Source organism: Benincasa hispida, chromosome 1, assembly GCF_009727055.1.
Source record: "Benincasa hispida cultivar B227 chromosome 1, ASM972705v1, whole genome shotgun sequence".
In the NCBI taxonomy this organism is placed as follows: Eukaryota; Viridiplantae; Streptophyta; class Magnoliopsida; order Cucurbitales; family Cucurbitaceae; genus Benincasa; species Benincasa hispida.
In genome coordinates, this window is record NC_052349.1 from 88,449,650 (window position 1) to 88,467,758 (window position 18,109).

At 29.1% G+C, this 18,109-nt stretch overlaps 3 protein-coding genes across 3 annotated transcripts; all 3 read right to left on the reverse strand.

Moving 5' to 3' along the window:
* Positions 1-313: 313 nt before the first annotated feature.
* On the reverse strand, positions 314-2,098 carry LOC120070277 (protein ASPARTIC PROTEASE IN GUARD CELL 1). The gene has a single exon (XM_039022185.1). The coding sequence runs from the start codon at positions 1,983-1,985 to the stop codon at positions 522-524; it is 1,464 nt and encodes a 487-aa protein (XP_038878113.1). The 5' UTR covers positions 1,986-2,098; the 3' UTR covers positions 314-521.
* Positions 2,099-11,231: 9,133 nt separating this feature from the next.
* LOC120079957 lies at positions 11,232-11,588 on the reverse strand. The gene has a single exon (XM_039034438.1). It carries the CDS (start codon positions 11,586-11,588, stop codon positions 11,232-11,234), a length of 357 nt encoding a protein of 118 aa, XP_038890366.1.
* A 3,575-nt stretch (positions 11,589-15,163) lies between these two features.
* Positions 15,164-16,277, reverse strand: LOC120079963 (floral homeotic protein FBP1-like). Its single transcript, XM_039034450.1, has 2 exons — positions 15,925-16,277; positions 15,164-15,842 (listed from the first exon to the last, which is right to left on the reverse strand). The coding sequence occupies exons 1-2, from the start codon at positions 16,275-16,277 to the stop codon at positions 15,164-15,166; spliced, it is 1,032 nt and encodes a 343-aa protein (XP_038890378.1).
* Between the last annotated feature and the right edge of the window lie 1,832 nt (positions 16,278-18,109).

An 18,109-nucleotide genomic window follows, 5' to 3' on the forward strand; every position in this document is an offset into this window, starting at 1 on the left:
AGAATTAAGTTTCTTCACGTAGTATCTTTCCCTCATTTTTAATGAACTTGTTAAAGTGTAGTTGAGTTTATCTATTGTTTTTCTTTCTAACTTAAAAAAATAGTAGAAAATATTGTCATCTCTCTTCCAAAAAAAAATTTCGTGTTTGTTTTTTGTTTTAATATTTGGAAGATGTCTAATGTGGCAACTTTGCGATCTAGCTGTAATTGAAAAAACTACATATCCATCAACAAAAGTTTCTAGATTGAGATTTCTTGTTGCTCCACCACCATCTCTCTATTTTCATGATACAAAACTTTTGCACCATTGTTCTCAGAATTGGTTGACTCCTTAGTCAACATGGATTAAAACAATATCAATATGAAGAAACTACTTGGACATAATTTTGCTTAATTCAACCCACTATTAATTAAACTTTCATAGACATTATGATAAGCAAAAGTATTTTATTGGCTTAGAATAATGTAATTAAGCCAAATTATAATCCCACATGGCGGCAGCTGAGTCTTAAGTTTACAACACTAACACTTATTAGTTGAGAATCCGACAAGGGAATTGGCCAAGTCATAACTGACACGTATTCCTTGTTGTTGAAAGCTCCCAATTATAGAAAGCGACGATCTTGTTTTAAAAAAGGCCAAGCAATAAGTTCCATCCGAGTCCACTGGGATCAAGTAATTTTTTGCCGGGAGCCGTAGCGAGTTTTCTCCCGGCAGAACAAATGCTATCACCGGCACCTCCACACTCGACTGACCTGATAAATCGTAACACGTATCGAACAATGATATCCCTTGTGCCGGCGGGAGGTTGCTCGTCTGCTTCACAAACGCCTCTCTTAACGATTCATACACATCACTCGGTAGCTGTGTTATAGTCGTCCCAGAGTCTACGATTATTCCCCCCAATCCCGATTCGTCGATTTCAAATCTCGTCGATGAAATCGGTAAAGGGTTCCCGCCAACACTCATTCCCACGACTTTCACGTACCGGTACGAGTGGAATCGATCGTTTTTCACGAGTGGAGAGGTGAGTGAGTCACTGGGTCGGTCCGTATTGAACTCAAGAGTGGAGGACGAGTCTGAGTCTAGGTCGACGAGGCAATATGAAAACGACGACGCTTTTAGTTGGGAAGAAAGGGAAATGGCCCCACCGCCGAGGCCGATCAAACCGGCGGCTCCAACGAAGAGGCCTTCGTTGTCGTGGCCACACCCGATTGGGAGGTTAGGTATGGAATTGGAATTCCCAAACGACAGCGTTTCGGTGGCGAGTTCACCGGTCGTGAATGAGCCGTCTCCATAATTGACTTGGTACTGACAGACATCGGAATTACAATTGGCTTTGTCTAGCAATTGACATTGTTGTGAATTGCAAGACAGAGCAGTGTAAGAAGACGACGATTTCGGGTCAAATATCGGGTCGATCTGTTTATAGCAAGCTTTCTCAGCAGCGCAAGGCTGGCATTGAAGCCACGTGACATCGCTGCCAGTATCAGGCACCAAATAAAACGATTGCACAGGCTGACCGACGCCAATCCGGGCAAAATACTCGCCGCCATTACCCAGACTCTGCCCTGAAACAACCGGAGCGGTAATTGAATCTGCAGACTCAGACCCATTAATTCCTGCACCAATTTTTTGGCCCCCATTTAAAGAGAGCTCAAGATTTCGGTTAAGAGATTGAACTCGAACAGCATCACGGGCGAGTCGAGCCCTGACGAGGCTACCGTAGTCCTTGTAAGAAGGGTTATAAAGGGTTAATCTGGGGTGCAATGGCAGAGATAAAGGGGAATTTGGATGGTGAGAGTGAGTTTCAAAAGGTTTGGGTTTAATGGAGAGGGCGTTTTGGGCTTGTTTTGTGGAGGCAGAGACATCGAAAATGGCAGTGGAATAAGGAGATTGTGTTAATTTGCGAGAGAAAATTGAAGGGAATTGAAGGGAAGTGAGGATTGTTAGGAAGATAAAAGCAGAGGAAATTGAAATGTTCATGTTGTAATGAAGAGACCAGGAATTGGATGAAGAAGGAAGTGAAGGAATTGGGGGGGTTTTATAGAGAGAGTTTGCCAAAAACAGAGTGGTTTTTAGATGATTGACTTTTGATGTTCATTGCCGTCTTCCTTCGGTTTTGTAAACTGAAACTCTATTCTTTTATCTTATTTATTACTACTTGTAGTACGCCTAGCCCAAATGCTAAATAAATATATTTTATACTAATTAATTCACATTAAAATCACTGAAAATGATTATTTAGTAAAAGCTGAAGTTAGAAAGTATAAATATTTAAATATAGCGATCAAATTAAATAAAACCCAAATTTCTAGAGTAGAATTATAACATTCTTAAACTTAAAAAACTTTCAAGTTTTTTCAAATTGAAACTTTTAAGATTAAAAATGTAGTATTTTGAAACAAGAACAAAATTAAAAGCAAAAATACAAGTATTTTTTAATATTAATAAAATGAACCAATAAATATGTACTAAATCATTCCAACTAAATTTAATTTTTTTAGGTCTAGAATCAAATTGTCTAATAGTAATATATTATTGTATGAACCTTAAGAAAATTTAAAAAAGTTAAAACGAGTTTAGTATTTATTTAAACAATTATTGTTCTTAAAAAATAATGCATGTAAAACAATCTTTACAAAGAACCATTCATTTCATAATCATTAATATTATAGAATTTAACCCAAACACTATTGTGGGGTCCTTTGCCGTGTGGTTTCCTATGTTTAGTAGAAAAAGACTTCTTCCACCCACGATTTCTTCCAATCAAACACTCTTTACTTTGAAAATTCTATGATTGGTATAGATATAATTATTAATTATCCACCATTTTATTTATTTATTTATTTTTAACCATACTTTCACATCTTACGATCCTTATTATTCCTCCATTCCAGCGTAATAATTCATACTTGACTTCTTAAATATGAAGTCTTTTAACATAAGTTTTAATTAGAAAAAAAAAATCTATTTTAAACTATCGACTTAGGAGATTGTCTTATTTTGGACCCTAAACTTTCAATTTCCTCAAATTAAATCATAAATTCGATAAAGTATTGTAATTTTAACTATTTAATGAGTTTTTACTTCATGTATTGCTAAAATTTAATAATAATAGAACATTCATACAATATGAAATTGACAATTTTTTTAGAGAAAAAAAAATAGATTTTTTTTAAAAAAGTTAATGAATTTTGTGAATGTTATTCAATGACTAATTCGTATATAGGTCAAATAACTTATTTTTGTGTAAAACTATTTTATTAAAATTATCGAATTTATGAAGAACCTTACATTTTTTATGTTAAAAATATAAGTAGGTGAATTAATTAAAACATAACTGAGATTAAAATTACAGTATTTATGTAAGTTTAGGGTTCAAAATTGATGAAATTAAAAATTTTAAGATTTAAATTGATGTCATATGACAAATTTGAGGTCAAAGCTGAAATTTTAAACCAAATTATAATCTATAAAGGGGGAAATCAAAAGATAAACCAAATAAATTCCGAGTTTGGTTCTATTTGAATCCAATTTTCTTCTCAAATTAAATTCCACAAACATTATCTTATAATTCTATTCACAAGTAACCCAAGTATTGAATAGAACCTAATATTAAAAAATATTTTTTTTTCAATATTTGTTGTTTTGTTTTCGTTTTTTTAAAAGAAAACTTAAAAAAAAAAAAAAAAAAAAAAAAAAATACTCAGTTATGCTAATCACACTTTCAATTGATTTTTTCTTCCAAAAACTATGAGAAAACAGGGTTAAACATGGTCTCAAAGTCGGGTCATAGTAAATGTTAAAATGTGCATGCCAAATTTTGTTTTTATATAGCCAATGAACCAAAAGTATGTGTGAAAGGGTGGAAATTCCAAAGGAAGGATATAGGCTTGATTGGAGGGAACAAGGATAGGGTGTGACTGGTTCACAACTCCAAATACACCCAATCAATCAATATGATTGATTTATTAAAGAAAAATTATTTCAAATGGTAAAACTGTTGAAAATATTTATAAGATATAGTAAATTTTTCGAATTATCAATGATAAACGCTGATAGATATAGACTTATAAACACTAATAGCGTCTATAATTGATAGTTCTAAAATTTTGCCATATTTTGTAAATATTTTTATTTATTTTTCTATATTTAAAAACAATCTTTTATTAAAACTTTGAGCACACCTCAAAATGTATAGAAAATAAAATTAAATAAGTCCCCAAATATAGTGAACATAATATTTTGACACTATTATTATTTTCCTTTTAACAAACGTAGATGTGGAAATCAAATCGTTGATTTGTAATAGTAATGCATTTTGTCACTCAACTATACTTCAGATTCATCAAACATTAGTAATCTAATATATTTACGGATAGGTGGAAACAAGGGAGTGTGGAAAAAAAACTCCTTTTTTAATTTATTTTTGTTGTTGGTGTTATTAATATTATTATTATATATATATATAATATTTAAACTTATATGATTTGATAGGTTATTACATCACATTGTTGATATATAATTATATATACATGAATGTTTCAATAATTTGATAGGTAATTTTAGTTTGTTTTGATTCAAAAGCTCAAATAGATTCTCTTGAGATAAATGAGCTGACAAGAGAAACAACAGATTTTAATGTTTCATTTGAAAAAACTGTAAAAAAAAGTTTCAAAATTATAAAAATACCAAAACAAATTTATATAATAAAAAAATACTAATAATCCAATATGGTCATTTATGCAAGGGAAGATGACAAAAAACTTATGTGTATACAACAATGGACCTCATCGATTTTACCAGTAAAGTTGTTGTTGGCAAGTGAATATGTGAAGGAATATGGTCAATATGAAATTCAAGAAAGTAGTTGCTGAACCAACAATCAAAAACATTATATTGCAAGGAGAAAATGAAATTTGGGGGCGGCTAAGCGAAGAAGATGAAGAAGATGAAATTTAGGGTTTTTTGTTATTCTTTTAATAAATAATAATAATAATAATAATAATAATAATAATTAACTGAAATATATATATATATATACATCCACATGTTTCAAACATTTAAAATTTAATTCACATTTATATGTTTCTTTTTAGGTTCAACTAGTCATTTTTACATGTTTGTATATAAAAAATTGAAAACACCGATAATATAGAGAAAGAAAAAATCAAATTAATTTAATAACAATATGCATAAAATAATTAAAAAATATTTAGATACAATTGAATTTGTAACAAATATATAAACAAATCAAAAGTTAGTTGGATAAAATCAAATTTAATAATAAAAAATAAATTCAAATATAAATTGGAGAGAAAAAATAGTAAGTTTTTGTTTATTCTAATTTAAAAAATTGATAAGTAGTTAAATAAAATCTATTTTGATAATAAAATATAAATTCAAATATAATTCAATGAAAAAAATCAGAAAGGGAGTTCATTTATTTATAATTACACTATATTCATAATTCAATTTTCATAAACTTCAACAATTACATTGTATTTATAACTTCATCAACCACAAAAACCTATGAAAAAACTTAACTCGTTGTAGAGGCAGGGAAAAAACAGCAAGATTGTAAAAGTGAATATTTATTTATTTGTCTAAAAGACAAATTAATGATATAATAATATAATAAGATGATATGAATAAAAGGTAATTAAAAAATACAAAAAATAATCAAATTTAAATGAAATATACAGTTTATTAGATGATAATATGTATAAAATATTCCGTAAAATCCTAATGAAAATAAAAAATTTAATCCGAATTTAGAATAATAAAAAATGAATAAAATAATATAAAATCTAAAGATGTATTATAAACTAAAATACAAATGGTGATAAACAAATCAAATATTGATTAATTCTGAATATTTTCGAAAAGTGGTTAAATCAAATTTAAGTTAATTTGAATCAATTAGGGGAGAAAAATGAGGAGATTGGTTTATTATAAATCAATTTTAAATCAATTTGTAAAGTAGCTATCAAAATCTAATTTTTATACTAAAATTAAATTTAAGTTTCAAAAGAGAGAAAAATAAGGAAGAGATTGGTTTATTTTAAATCAAATCCTAATGGTAAAATTATAGCAAAAACAATAGTTCAAATCACTCGAAAACCGATGAAACCTTTGGGTAAGTAACAAAAGATATGGCAATGTATGGAGTAACCATTCAATTAAATAGCAAAATGTGAGAAATATACCACTAATTCATTAAAAATATATGTATACAATTATGAAAAACAATATAGAGATTTGAATAAAATGTATGGATAAAAGAAGTTTTAATAATATATGGATATTTCAAATATAAAATCTAGATATTTTATTAAAGTGAGATAAATTCGAAGAGTGGTTAAATATAATCTAAAATAATAATAAAATATAGAGATTTTGTTAACTAAATGAGCAAAATTAATAGAACAGTGCCTCTACCTCGACCATGTTTAAATGAGGAATTTAAAAACTTGTGACCATGTCACATGAATTATCATAATGAAGTTAGGCTCAATTCCGCCCTGCACTCCAATTCTTCTAACAATTTCCTAAATGAAGCTAGGCCATGAATTCTCCATTGGTAATCTTTGACCCAATCAAATAGGAAAAACATATCGATTTTTTTTATAATTTATTGAAAATTTTAAATCCATGCAAATTCACAACATTCCAAATATTTTGTTTTTTTAGAAAAAAATTTCCACACTGTAGTGATTGATGGATGGTCCTATTCCTATTGTTGAATTGACTCTTTATCTTTTAATAAAAGTATTGGCAAGACGTTCATTTTTGTCGCAGAGTTCCGCTCTTAATGAAGCAGAGAATTTCGTTTAAGAATTGGGGAAGAATTGGAGATACCCATTCTTTTTCTTTTAGTTACCGTGCACCTCTATGAAATCCAACTTCATCTGGACTTTGAATTAAAATTGAATTTTAGGTTGAAAGGTTGAAAATGGCATTTAGGCTTAGGCTCATACCAAGAGTTAAAAGGAAATAGAAGAATGTTGTCCTACATTTAGAGGTGTGTATGAGTCGGATTAGGCCGGATTGGAGACATTTTATAGACCAACTCGAAAATTCGAGTTGGCTTTAAATGAACACCTATAGATACCAAGCATGCTAGAGGTGATTCCAAAATGTGGTGGTGGTGGATGTATAACCCTTTCACCATGCATGCATGCCACTGTTTAATTGATTTTATCAAAAGATTAAACGTCTAATTATTAAATGAGATTCATTATTTTGACTCTTCTTGTTTTCTTCCTGTTTTATGCTATTTTTTTTTTCTCTTTCAACTCTCGTCTTTCATATTCTTCTTCTTCATAAACCCAAAGCTAATAATCCTAAAGGTATCGATTTGTACTCCATCATCTATCTGTATTCCGATCTCTAATCTTCGTTTTATTTGTTATGAGCATTATTTTTCTTGATTCTAATCTATTTTCTAGCGAGTGCATACTTGGAATTGGAAGCAGTGTAAATCTTAGAGAGCAACCGACAGTAACAATTTTGTTTATCTCTCTATTCCTTTAATGACTTCAATAACTCCACTGCAAAAAAAATAATATTAATTAAATAATTATATTTTTTAAAAAAAAACCTTCCAATCTTTTAAATTCTTATCAAATTACTAATTTTCATCAAGTTGGTCGACCTTAAATAAAAAAGAATAAGTTAAATAAACTTCAAAATTCATTCAATTTGAAACAAATTGAATTTGAGATAATCAAAGTTTCATCTCAAATCAAATTCTCCTAAATCGATCTTTGAGATAATCAATTAAACTTTAAACTTTCATTTCTATGTTTAATAAGTCTATAAATTTTTAAAAGTATTATATAGATTGAAAATCTTTAAATAAAATATTTAGAATGTAGGGAGATATTACATATAAATTTGAATGTTTAAGAATTTATTAAAAATCTTGTAATGTTTAGAAAATATTTAGAGAGAATCAGAGTACAAATGCTAGAGATACATGCATATGCGGTTAGAGGATATTTCTTGGACATATACAGTAATAAGGAACTCTAACGTGACTATCCCTTTCTGTCGCAATGGACAATAGATATCTCAAATTACTCTTTGGAACCCTTTTCTTTCTATGCTTCACACACGTTGCTCCTCTCTGTAATTTGCAACAATATAATTCCTATGGCATCTCATATTTACGAAAAAATATCAATAGTAATGACATTGTTTTATCATTGAGTAAAACTTCTTAATAATAATAAACATTAAAAAAAAAGTGTGAAGTTAACATATACATTAGTGCATACAACATTTAAAACTTCTTCAATAATACAAATATTAAATAAGCAGTAATTAATTAAGGGACACATGAAATAGTCTCAAAATGGTGGCGACAATTTTACTACAATATACCACTATTAAATGGAAATTAAACAAACTATTATGGTTTTAGTTATGGGCTAAACATTAATATATTATATTATATATATATATATAGATTGATGGAATTTTACAATAATATAAATACTAAAGTAAAAAGTTTACCAAATGCATGAAAATATTTTATAAGAAAAGAGCTATATATTATAACAATTTTTTATTCTAAATTTTGAAAGGCTAAATTAATAATATATTTAAAAATTTAATAAATTAGAAAAAAATGGTTTACTAAATTAATTCAATATTAAAAATTAGGGTAAAAATAAATTAAAAAAACTTTACACATGCTTCCAAAAAAAAAAAAAAAATTATCTTACTGAACATACTAAAAAAGTATAAAAAATTAGGCAAAAATCTAAATTCAAGTATAAGAAACGAAATGTTTACTATTTTTTTTTCAATACCGTAAAGGTATTGTAATTAAAATGTGAGGTGGGGGAATCGAACCTCAAACCACGAAATTGATAGTATAAACACTTTCAGTTGAACTACGTTCTTGTTGGCAAAATATTTATGACTTTTCAAAATATTTAAATCACACTATTAATTAATTTGAAAGCTTCTTAAATAATATAAATATAATGGCTAAAAAATACAAATAAAATAAATATAAAGGAAGTAATAGTTGATTAAAGGATACGTTTGGAATTAGATAATTATTATTTGAATAAAATGATCTAAAAATGATTTCTTCTAAGTTAGCTATTTTTAAGATAGTATTTACGCTAAGATTATGTCTACAGTTTTAAAAAATCACTTTCTATAAAGAAAAATTAATAATATATCACTAGTAATTTAAAATAAAATTAAGCAAACTATTGTAAAAAATATAGAATTTACTTATTCATTGGTAACAATGAGTCTCTTAACACATCTTTAGGCATTCTCCTTTATTGATATTTTCTAACAATTCTTTTGAATAATACTTACTTTGTAATTTCAATTATTCTGAGAAAGTTCTCTATTGTACTTCCAGTTTTACAATGATATATATCAATAAGTGTAATTTCAAATGAAAATAAGCAAACTATTATTGTTATAATGGTCAATCTAGACTTACATAGTAAGTCACATAACCTAAAACGTGGTTCTGATACCAACTATAACGACTCGACCTTCTAAAATATAAGTTAGGCCGTTACTAAATACATGCATGCATGAAACTTAAAACGACACCCTTTATGGTGAAATAAATGCTAAATAAATAAGGTAACTTCAAAAGTCTTTCATTAAATTCAAATATTAAAAACAAATAATGAAATACCAATAAATCATAAATGATAATAACAAGTCTAAAAACAATTCTGAATAGTAAGTTTTAAACAGCAAAACTGAAAGTTGAAAAAAAACATGAAAAGGAATCTAAATATCATGAGCAGAAGCATAAAATTGGTTCCAATGGCTCGATCACGAATTCCGCTTATCAATCGTCAGTGCATCTCTACCTTTACCTGAAACAACAACATGAGAAAGATATTCAGTAAGTAACCCCACTGCTGGGGTTGGGCTAGGCATCTATGTCCTCTAGATGCTTACCTCTGGCGGAACATAAAAACTGCTCTAGTCCTCATGGGACACATGCATACATGAAAACTTGTTTCTATCATACTATAGTTAAGTATGCCCATTACATCTGGTGAATCCCGAAGGAAATACAATACTTAGTGGACATCTAACTAATCAGTAAAGACACTATCACAGTCTCAACATCACAATTATCACAATATGGTTTTATAACATACATATACACCTCAATATCATGGCTATACAACATGCATATACGCCTCAATATCCTCATATAAAATACAACCTCAGTGAATCAAGTATCATCTCTTACTAGCATGCAAGTATCTACGTACACAAATAAATCTTTCAGATTCTCATACAAGAACATATATTGGACATACTATACTATCCGTTTATCATGCTATCGTTCTGTTGTCTAGTCCGTAGGCAGTTCCAGTAGTAAGATTACTTACCTCGATACTAGATTCAGATATCGATCCAAGTGATAGTCTTCAATAATAAATCTTTGAATTCAATTCCCTAACGAAGCCTGAGCAACAACCACCCTCAAGACTCCAATCTCCAAAATCTTCCTTCAATCAAATACTGCTTCCAACTTTTAATCCATTTCTCCCTTAAAATTTTCAATTCACAAAGAATTTAACTAACCCCTTCCATAATGAAATTAATTCTTGACATTAATTTCAAATTAAATTTGTGTGACATAACCCCTTTCAAAATGAAATTAATTCTTGATATTAATTTCAAATTAAATTTGTGTGATATAACCCCTTTCCAAAACGAAATTAATTTTTGACATTAATTTCAAATTAAATTTATGTGAATAAAGAGTCAAATTTCCATAATTTTCCTCTAATTAAACCATTAAATTGAAACACTCATTCCTTCCAAAATGAAATTAATTCTTGACATTAATTTCAAATTTAATTTGTTTGACATTAAAAGTCCAATTTTCATAACTTCCCTCTAATTAAACCATGAAATTGAAATACCTTTCTTTCCAAAATGAAATTAATTGACATTAATTTCAAAGTTAATTTGTTTGACATTAAAAATCCAATATCCATAAATTTCCTCCAATCAAACAATTAAATTGAGACACCCCTTTCTTAACAATTAAATGACAATAATTACATTTTGAATTTCCAAAATTCAAAAAATGCTCTCTAATACTAGAAAAATATTGAAATTACATTAAGAACAAAATTTGGGGTGTTATATTCTTCCCTCCTTAAAAACTTTCGTCCTTGAAAGTTTATTCCTGAAAAAGCTCTGCATACGTGGTCCTCATCTCATTCTCTCATCCCAGGTGGCCTCCTCGAACTGGTGATTCTGCCACGAAATCTTTATAACTGCTATTTTCCTATTGCGTAACATCTTTGCCTCTCTGGCGAGAATCTGCACATGCCTCTCTTCATAACTCAAGTTGCCATTCAACCACAATTGCTCAAAGTCAACTACATGGGATGGACCTGTTACATACTTTCTCAGCATCGAAACATGGAAGACATTATGAACTAAAGAAAGTGATGGAGGCAATACCAATCGGTAAGCTACGAGATGAATTCGCTCCAAGGCCTCGAAAGGTCCAATGAACCTTGGGCTCAGCTTCCCTTTCCTTCCAAACCTCAAAATATCCTTCATAGGTGCCACCTTTAAGAACACTTTATCACCAGTCTCAAATTCTAGGTCCTTACATCTCACGTCGACGTAGCTTTTTTATCTGCTCTGAGTTGTTTGCATACGAGCCTTGATCTTCTGTATTGCCACATTCATGGCTTGCACTAGCTCAAGTCCTAGCAATTTCCTTTCTTCTATCTCATCCCAACACACAGGAGACCTGCAGCTCTTCCCATAGAGGGCTTCGACGACATGCCAATGGTAGCCGGATAACTGTTATTATGCTAATTCCATCAAATGCAAGTGAGAGTCTCAACTCCCTAAAAATTCTAACACACAAGTGCACAACATATTCAACAATATCTAGTTCAAACGTTCCTTCTGACTATCAGTCTGTGGGTGAAAAGCTGTATTAAAATCCAATCGAGTATCCAATGCTAACTGGAGACTCTTCAAAAAACTAGATGTAAAACGAGAGTCACTGTTTGACATAGCTGAAACTAGTATCAAAAGAGGTGTGACAACCCCTTCCATATATAACTTTGAAACTCAAGATGCTAAAAATCAACAATACTTTAACACGCTCAAGTTGAGAACTATGAAAACTGTCGTGAGCTTAAGAAAGTCTTATCCATTAAAAACATATATCTGAGCTTACCATTCTGTCACGGGGAAAACTTCATATCTGTAGTGGAGAAACTGGTCATGCTATATAATGCGTCATTTGAAGATACGTACCAGAACAAATCTGCTCAACTGAATGCTGTTTCTACTCTAGAAGCGCCGACTGTGATGTCTCTCTTAGGGTTTACATGTCTGATAATAACTCTGTTTAATTAAATTTCACATTCATGAGAAACTCATCACGATGCTCTATACTGTCATGGCTATAAAAATGCTTAAACCAATCCTCATATTATTCTTTAGCCTTAAAACAATCACATATCATTACTTAGACCCTGCTGCGGATGAGTCTAAAATTTTCTTTGAAAATGAGGTTTTGAAGTCTCTAGATGCTAAAGCATCAATCAATTGATAACACATTTCCATAACCTCGTAATAACTGTAATTGATCCCTGTAGTTAGTTTTTACGATAAAATCTTCTTGATTCATAAGTCATAGCTTGAATTACTCGTACTTGACACAGAAGAATGTTATCAATGATACTTCGTCAGAACAAATGCCGATTGGTTCCCACTAATAAACTGAGACAAGCACACACGTAGTCCGTCAGCAATCATCCTAGAGATGCACTTATATATAACATCACACGCAATAGGGTGAAAATCCTCCATATGATCAGCCCCAGATCTCTTAGTAATGAGGGTAAGAGTCGTGGCATTCACCCCATTGGAAAGATAACACGTATAAAAGAAATGGCAAACAGCTGAGCAAAAAAAAATTCATACATTAGAACAAAACATTACTACCCATATATAGAAATTAAAATTAAATAAATATTTAGTTAAATATTCAAATTTAAGCAGTCCCAAATTAAATTTAGCATTCTTTAGTATGTATTTTATTCGTTAATTATTTAATTACTTAAAATAAAAAATGGTTGTTTTAAATATTAAAAAGTGACCCAACTTATTTAAGCAATTTTTTATATAAAAAAATGACCCAACTTATTTACAAATATAGCAAAATGTTATTGTTTATCAGTTCAGTATCTATCACTCGCTATCACACATTTTGTTATATTTGAAAATATTTCCAACAATTTTGCCATTTAAAACAATTACCCAATAAAAAAGAAAAATTTTAAATTAAAAATAATTAAATTTAGTTTAATCAACTAAAACAATTAATTATTAATTAAATTAATTACAATATCAATAATTAATAATAAAATTCTAGCCAACATGAGTATAGCTCAATTGACACTGTACTTATACTATCAACCTCAAGGTTAGTAGTTTGATTTCCTACCTACCTTTGCAAAATAATTTATTATTAATGATTAATTTGTTAATTTATTAACTAATTATATATGTTTTTTTTTGCTATTCACATCTCAAAAAAAAATTACATTTTGGAAACTATTAAAAATTCATGTAAGATGGATTTTAAAGTTATCCAGATAAATTTTTTATAAATTTTAAAAGGTGAAATCATGTAAAACAACTAGGAATATTAAAGATCTATCTGAAAAGCGATAACAAAACATGTAAAACAAATAATCCATTAGAATGAAAAAGAAATTAGTTAAACAATTATCAGATTGAAAAATGAGATATGATTTAAGATGTAATCGCTAATCAACGTCCTATTGAATGAGAGTCATATCTAAATAACTTTTATATTGTTAAAGCAAATATAGTTCAACCTACATATATACGGGTATGTTAAAGACTAAAACGTTTGTAGTTCAAATATTCTATCTCTATTATTCTAAAAAAAAATGACTTGTTATATTGCATTTTTTTAAAATCGTATTTATACCATAAAAATATATATTTTTTCACAACATATTTCAAAACAAATGTGTTTTTGTAATAATGCCCACATTTGAAAAACTGAAAAAGAAAATTCAATTAAAGGTCTAGATTTATATGAAAAATCTTTATTTTCTAAAATTGGCTAATGTATACTATATATATATATATATATAAACGGGTTATGAAGAAGAAACTTTTCTTTTCTTTTTTTTTTCTTTTTTTACCTCTATATTATTAGCAAATATTTATTTTAATGTCTTTTAAATCCAATAGCTAAATATTGACAGGATGTGCTTTGTTTGAAAGAATGAACTACACATTGAATTGATACGTTCATTTCTATGAGGATATATAATTCATGTATTAAAGAGTATAAATATGTCAATACATATATGATTTCATCTTTAAAAACAATCGTAGAAGTTATATGAAAATTTGAAAAGGCCTTATTGTTATTAGCATGGCCCACAAATTTTGTTCTTAATATAGATTGCTCGTGAATTTTTTTATTTTATTTTATTTTGTCATACAACACATACAGAGAAAATAATTTTACCAAAATAAAAACTTCTACTATTAAAGAATTTTATGAAGTAATAACAATTGGTGCATAATAATTTGTTTGGATGATTATAATTAGATACTCAAAATTAAATTAAATGTCTAACATTGATACAAGTTTATCCATAACTATTACAGGTAGACTTCATAGTTGACTATATTTTGTAATAATAGAAATTTTGTAACCAATATACTACAATATATAAAACAGTTTAGAAAATTTTATTGGCATGTAGTTTTGAAATAAACATATAAATTATGGATATAGCATTGTACGATAGGCATGTAGTGGTATATTTGCAGAACCAAATGTAATAAAATAGATAGAAAAGAAAAAATGTAAGTTATCATTTGATTAGATAATTAGTAGGAATTTAATGATTTCTACTTCATTTGCACCTACTGAAGTTAACTACAACATAAGCCTTAAAAATGCTCCGAGACTCCAAACTTCCAACCAAAAGAAAAGCAATTAAGAGAAATGATCTCCAAAACAATAAAATAAGACTAACATCAACAATTTAAAAGCTAAATTAGTGATCAAAAAATAATCATGTAAATGAATTCTACTTCAAAGCTTTGAACTAATTAATGGCTTAGAAGTTGTTAGGCTTGATAAAATACTCATAATTGAAGTAATCAAACTGGTCATTAACTTGAGTAGAAGCATTATTAGGCAAAGCCATTTGAGGATTTGAAGCACAAGCCATCATCAGTTGATCATCTGTGAATTGCATTTGCATGTGTGATACTGGGAGAACGGATTGTGTCGGTAGAGGAAGTCCATAGCGGCACATTGAGTAACTTTGTGTATTGTTCATAACTATCCCATTTGTTGAATCATGGTAAAAATTAGGGTGGTTTTGGAGATAATTATTATTCTCATAACTTAAGGGAATTTGGGTTGATGACTCGTTTTCCCCAAATGGGAATTGAGGCAAATTCTTAAGCTCACAATCTATTTGAAGACTTTGTGCCACTGTTTGAAGTTGATGATATTGGTGATGGAATGGCATTATGGTTCGTGTTTGTTGCATTGATGGCCTCCCAAACATCCCATAGCTTTCCTCGTGATCAAATGACATTACTTGTTTCTGCTTCATGTTTGTATTTAGAGTTTGGCTACTCTCCTCTAGCGTCCCCTCATCGATATGATTCTCTGTCACCATCTCGATCATTCTTTTCGTCATCTCGAGCTTCGAATCCAATTCCACCATTAAAACTCGTAGTTGATCTTCTAATAGATGGTCTAGACGTTCATCCCACTTTGGGAACCTAATTAAATTAACAATAAAATACTAAACCACAATATTAATTAAATATGGTCAACTCAAACATGTCCTTAATTATAATTTACCTGGCTTTGGCAACATCTTTGCGAAGTTTGGACATGTCGGTTTCAATCTTCTTCTTCCTCTCGGAGAAGAAGTCAAGGAGACCACATGCTTTGTGAGCACGTTTGTGGAGACAATTAGTCTTGTAAGAAGCAATCAAGTTGTTGACGTCTTCCCGACAAGGTGGCCACGTGTGAACTTGGAAAGGAGATTGGTCGTTTTGGTTAGGGCCATAGACAAAAACACAAACACGAACATCGCATAGTGTAGAGAGTTCATAAGCTTTTCGCAACAAACTTGCTTTCCGCTTATAAAAAGTTGTCTTTCGAGATTTTTCATTACCAATTAGCTTCATGCTCAATTTTCCTCGTCCCATCACTAAAAAATCCTACCAAAAAGACGTCGGAACAACCTTAATTTGGTTGGTAATTAAGCACACCAATGACCTCCAAAACTTGAACCCTAGATCTATATATCATAGGTATCAATAAAACTAATAAAAAAAATCATAGGTATACATCAAAATTGACCAATGAAATATAGTGTATATGAAAATTATTTTTACAGTAGCAAAGCGACAGCGGGAGTAGGTGGCGAGTTGTCGGTGAGTGGTGGCTGACGGTAAGACGACGATCGATAGGCGGCGGACGGCAGCTACAACAAAATATAATGCTCTCTCCCTTATTTGCAAATGTTTATAAAGAGCGAATACCATTGTTATGGAAAGTTTTTATTTCCTTCCATGTTTTATTTATTAGTATTTCTTGTATGAATATTAGTGAAGAATGTATATAATAGTAAATTTATTATGATTAAAAATCTCAAATGGAAATTACTGGGAGATCCATAAATTTTATTGACCAAGGTTTTATAATTATAATTTATAAGTGAATATGTCTAAAAATTCATAAATCTACTGAATTTCGTACAACACAATTGTCTTATACGAAATTTTATATTTTATCATAACTAATATTTATAAAAATTAAAAAATATATTGAAAATCTTGACAAGTAAAATTCCATTCAACCTCCTTAATTTTCAGGAAGCAAAATTTATTTATTAGTAAAACGTATATTTCTTTTATAAAATAATGGGAGAAAGTCAACTATACTCTTAAATTGAAGATTGTATCAATTGAAACTTCAATCTAATAATTGTATCGATTTAAAATATTCACTTATGACAAATTACATTTTGAATGGATAAAATTATTAGATGGAAATTCTAATTAACCCTAAAATTTAGGTGTATAAATTATTTTTCTTTCTAAAATATAAAATAAACCATCATAAATAAGCTATAATTCATGTCATAATCTTTTTTAGTTCATATAATATAATATAATCGGATTTGTGTATGAAATATCGACAACCTCTAGGTAAGGAAAATATCCCTATTATTGTATTTGATATCCTATTCATTGCTTAATTTTAAAACATTTGGTATATATTCAAAGATATTTCATTAAGGATAGCAACCATATTTATTAATTTTTAAGAGTGAAAGTCCAATTTCTCATCTAATTTAGTTGAATTCAAGGAGAAATTAGAAAAGTAGTTTGAAAAAAAATCAATGTCCAAATATGAGCATAACTCAATTAATACAAAATTTATACTATCAACTTTGAGATTAGATGTTCGATTCTCCAACTTTATAATAGTAACAAAAAAAAATGATTGATATGCTTTTATCAATAATTTGACCTTTTAATTATTATAAATAATATAAATAGGTGTCAATGCCCATGCTTAGTGTCCAATGCAAAATATCATTTTTCCATTATCACACATGTCGCCCATGTATCATTAAATCACCTATCCATAGTGTCCAAATGTAACATTCTACTTGTTACTTTGCCTATAAATAGTGGCATTTGGTAAATCTTGAATGAACACACATTGGTGAGAAAATCCGCTTCAAAATTTCACTCAAATTTTCATAATTTTAGTTATTTTATTTTTATTTTATTTATTCATTATTATATTATATTTTCTCAATTCGTGTTCTCATTGTACTCCCAATTCCACAACACGATAGCAGCACGAGCTCTTGTTGCTTCCCTCGTTGAAGGTATGTCAGTTTTTTTCTCTTTATTATAATTAATAAAATAAAATTTTTCATATTTAGTACATATTAAATTTCTAATACAAATATAATGTTTTGTGATAGTGTTGTCATGACAATCTTTACGAAATTAGAATTTGT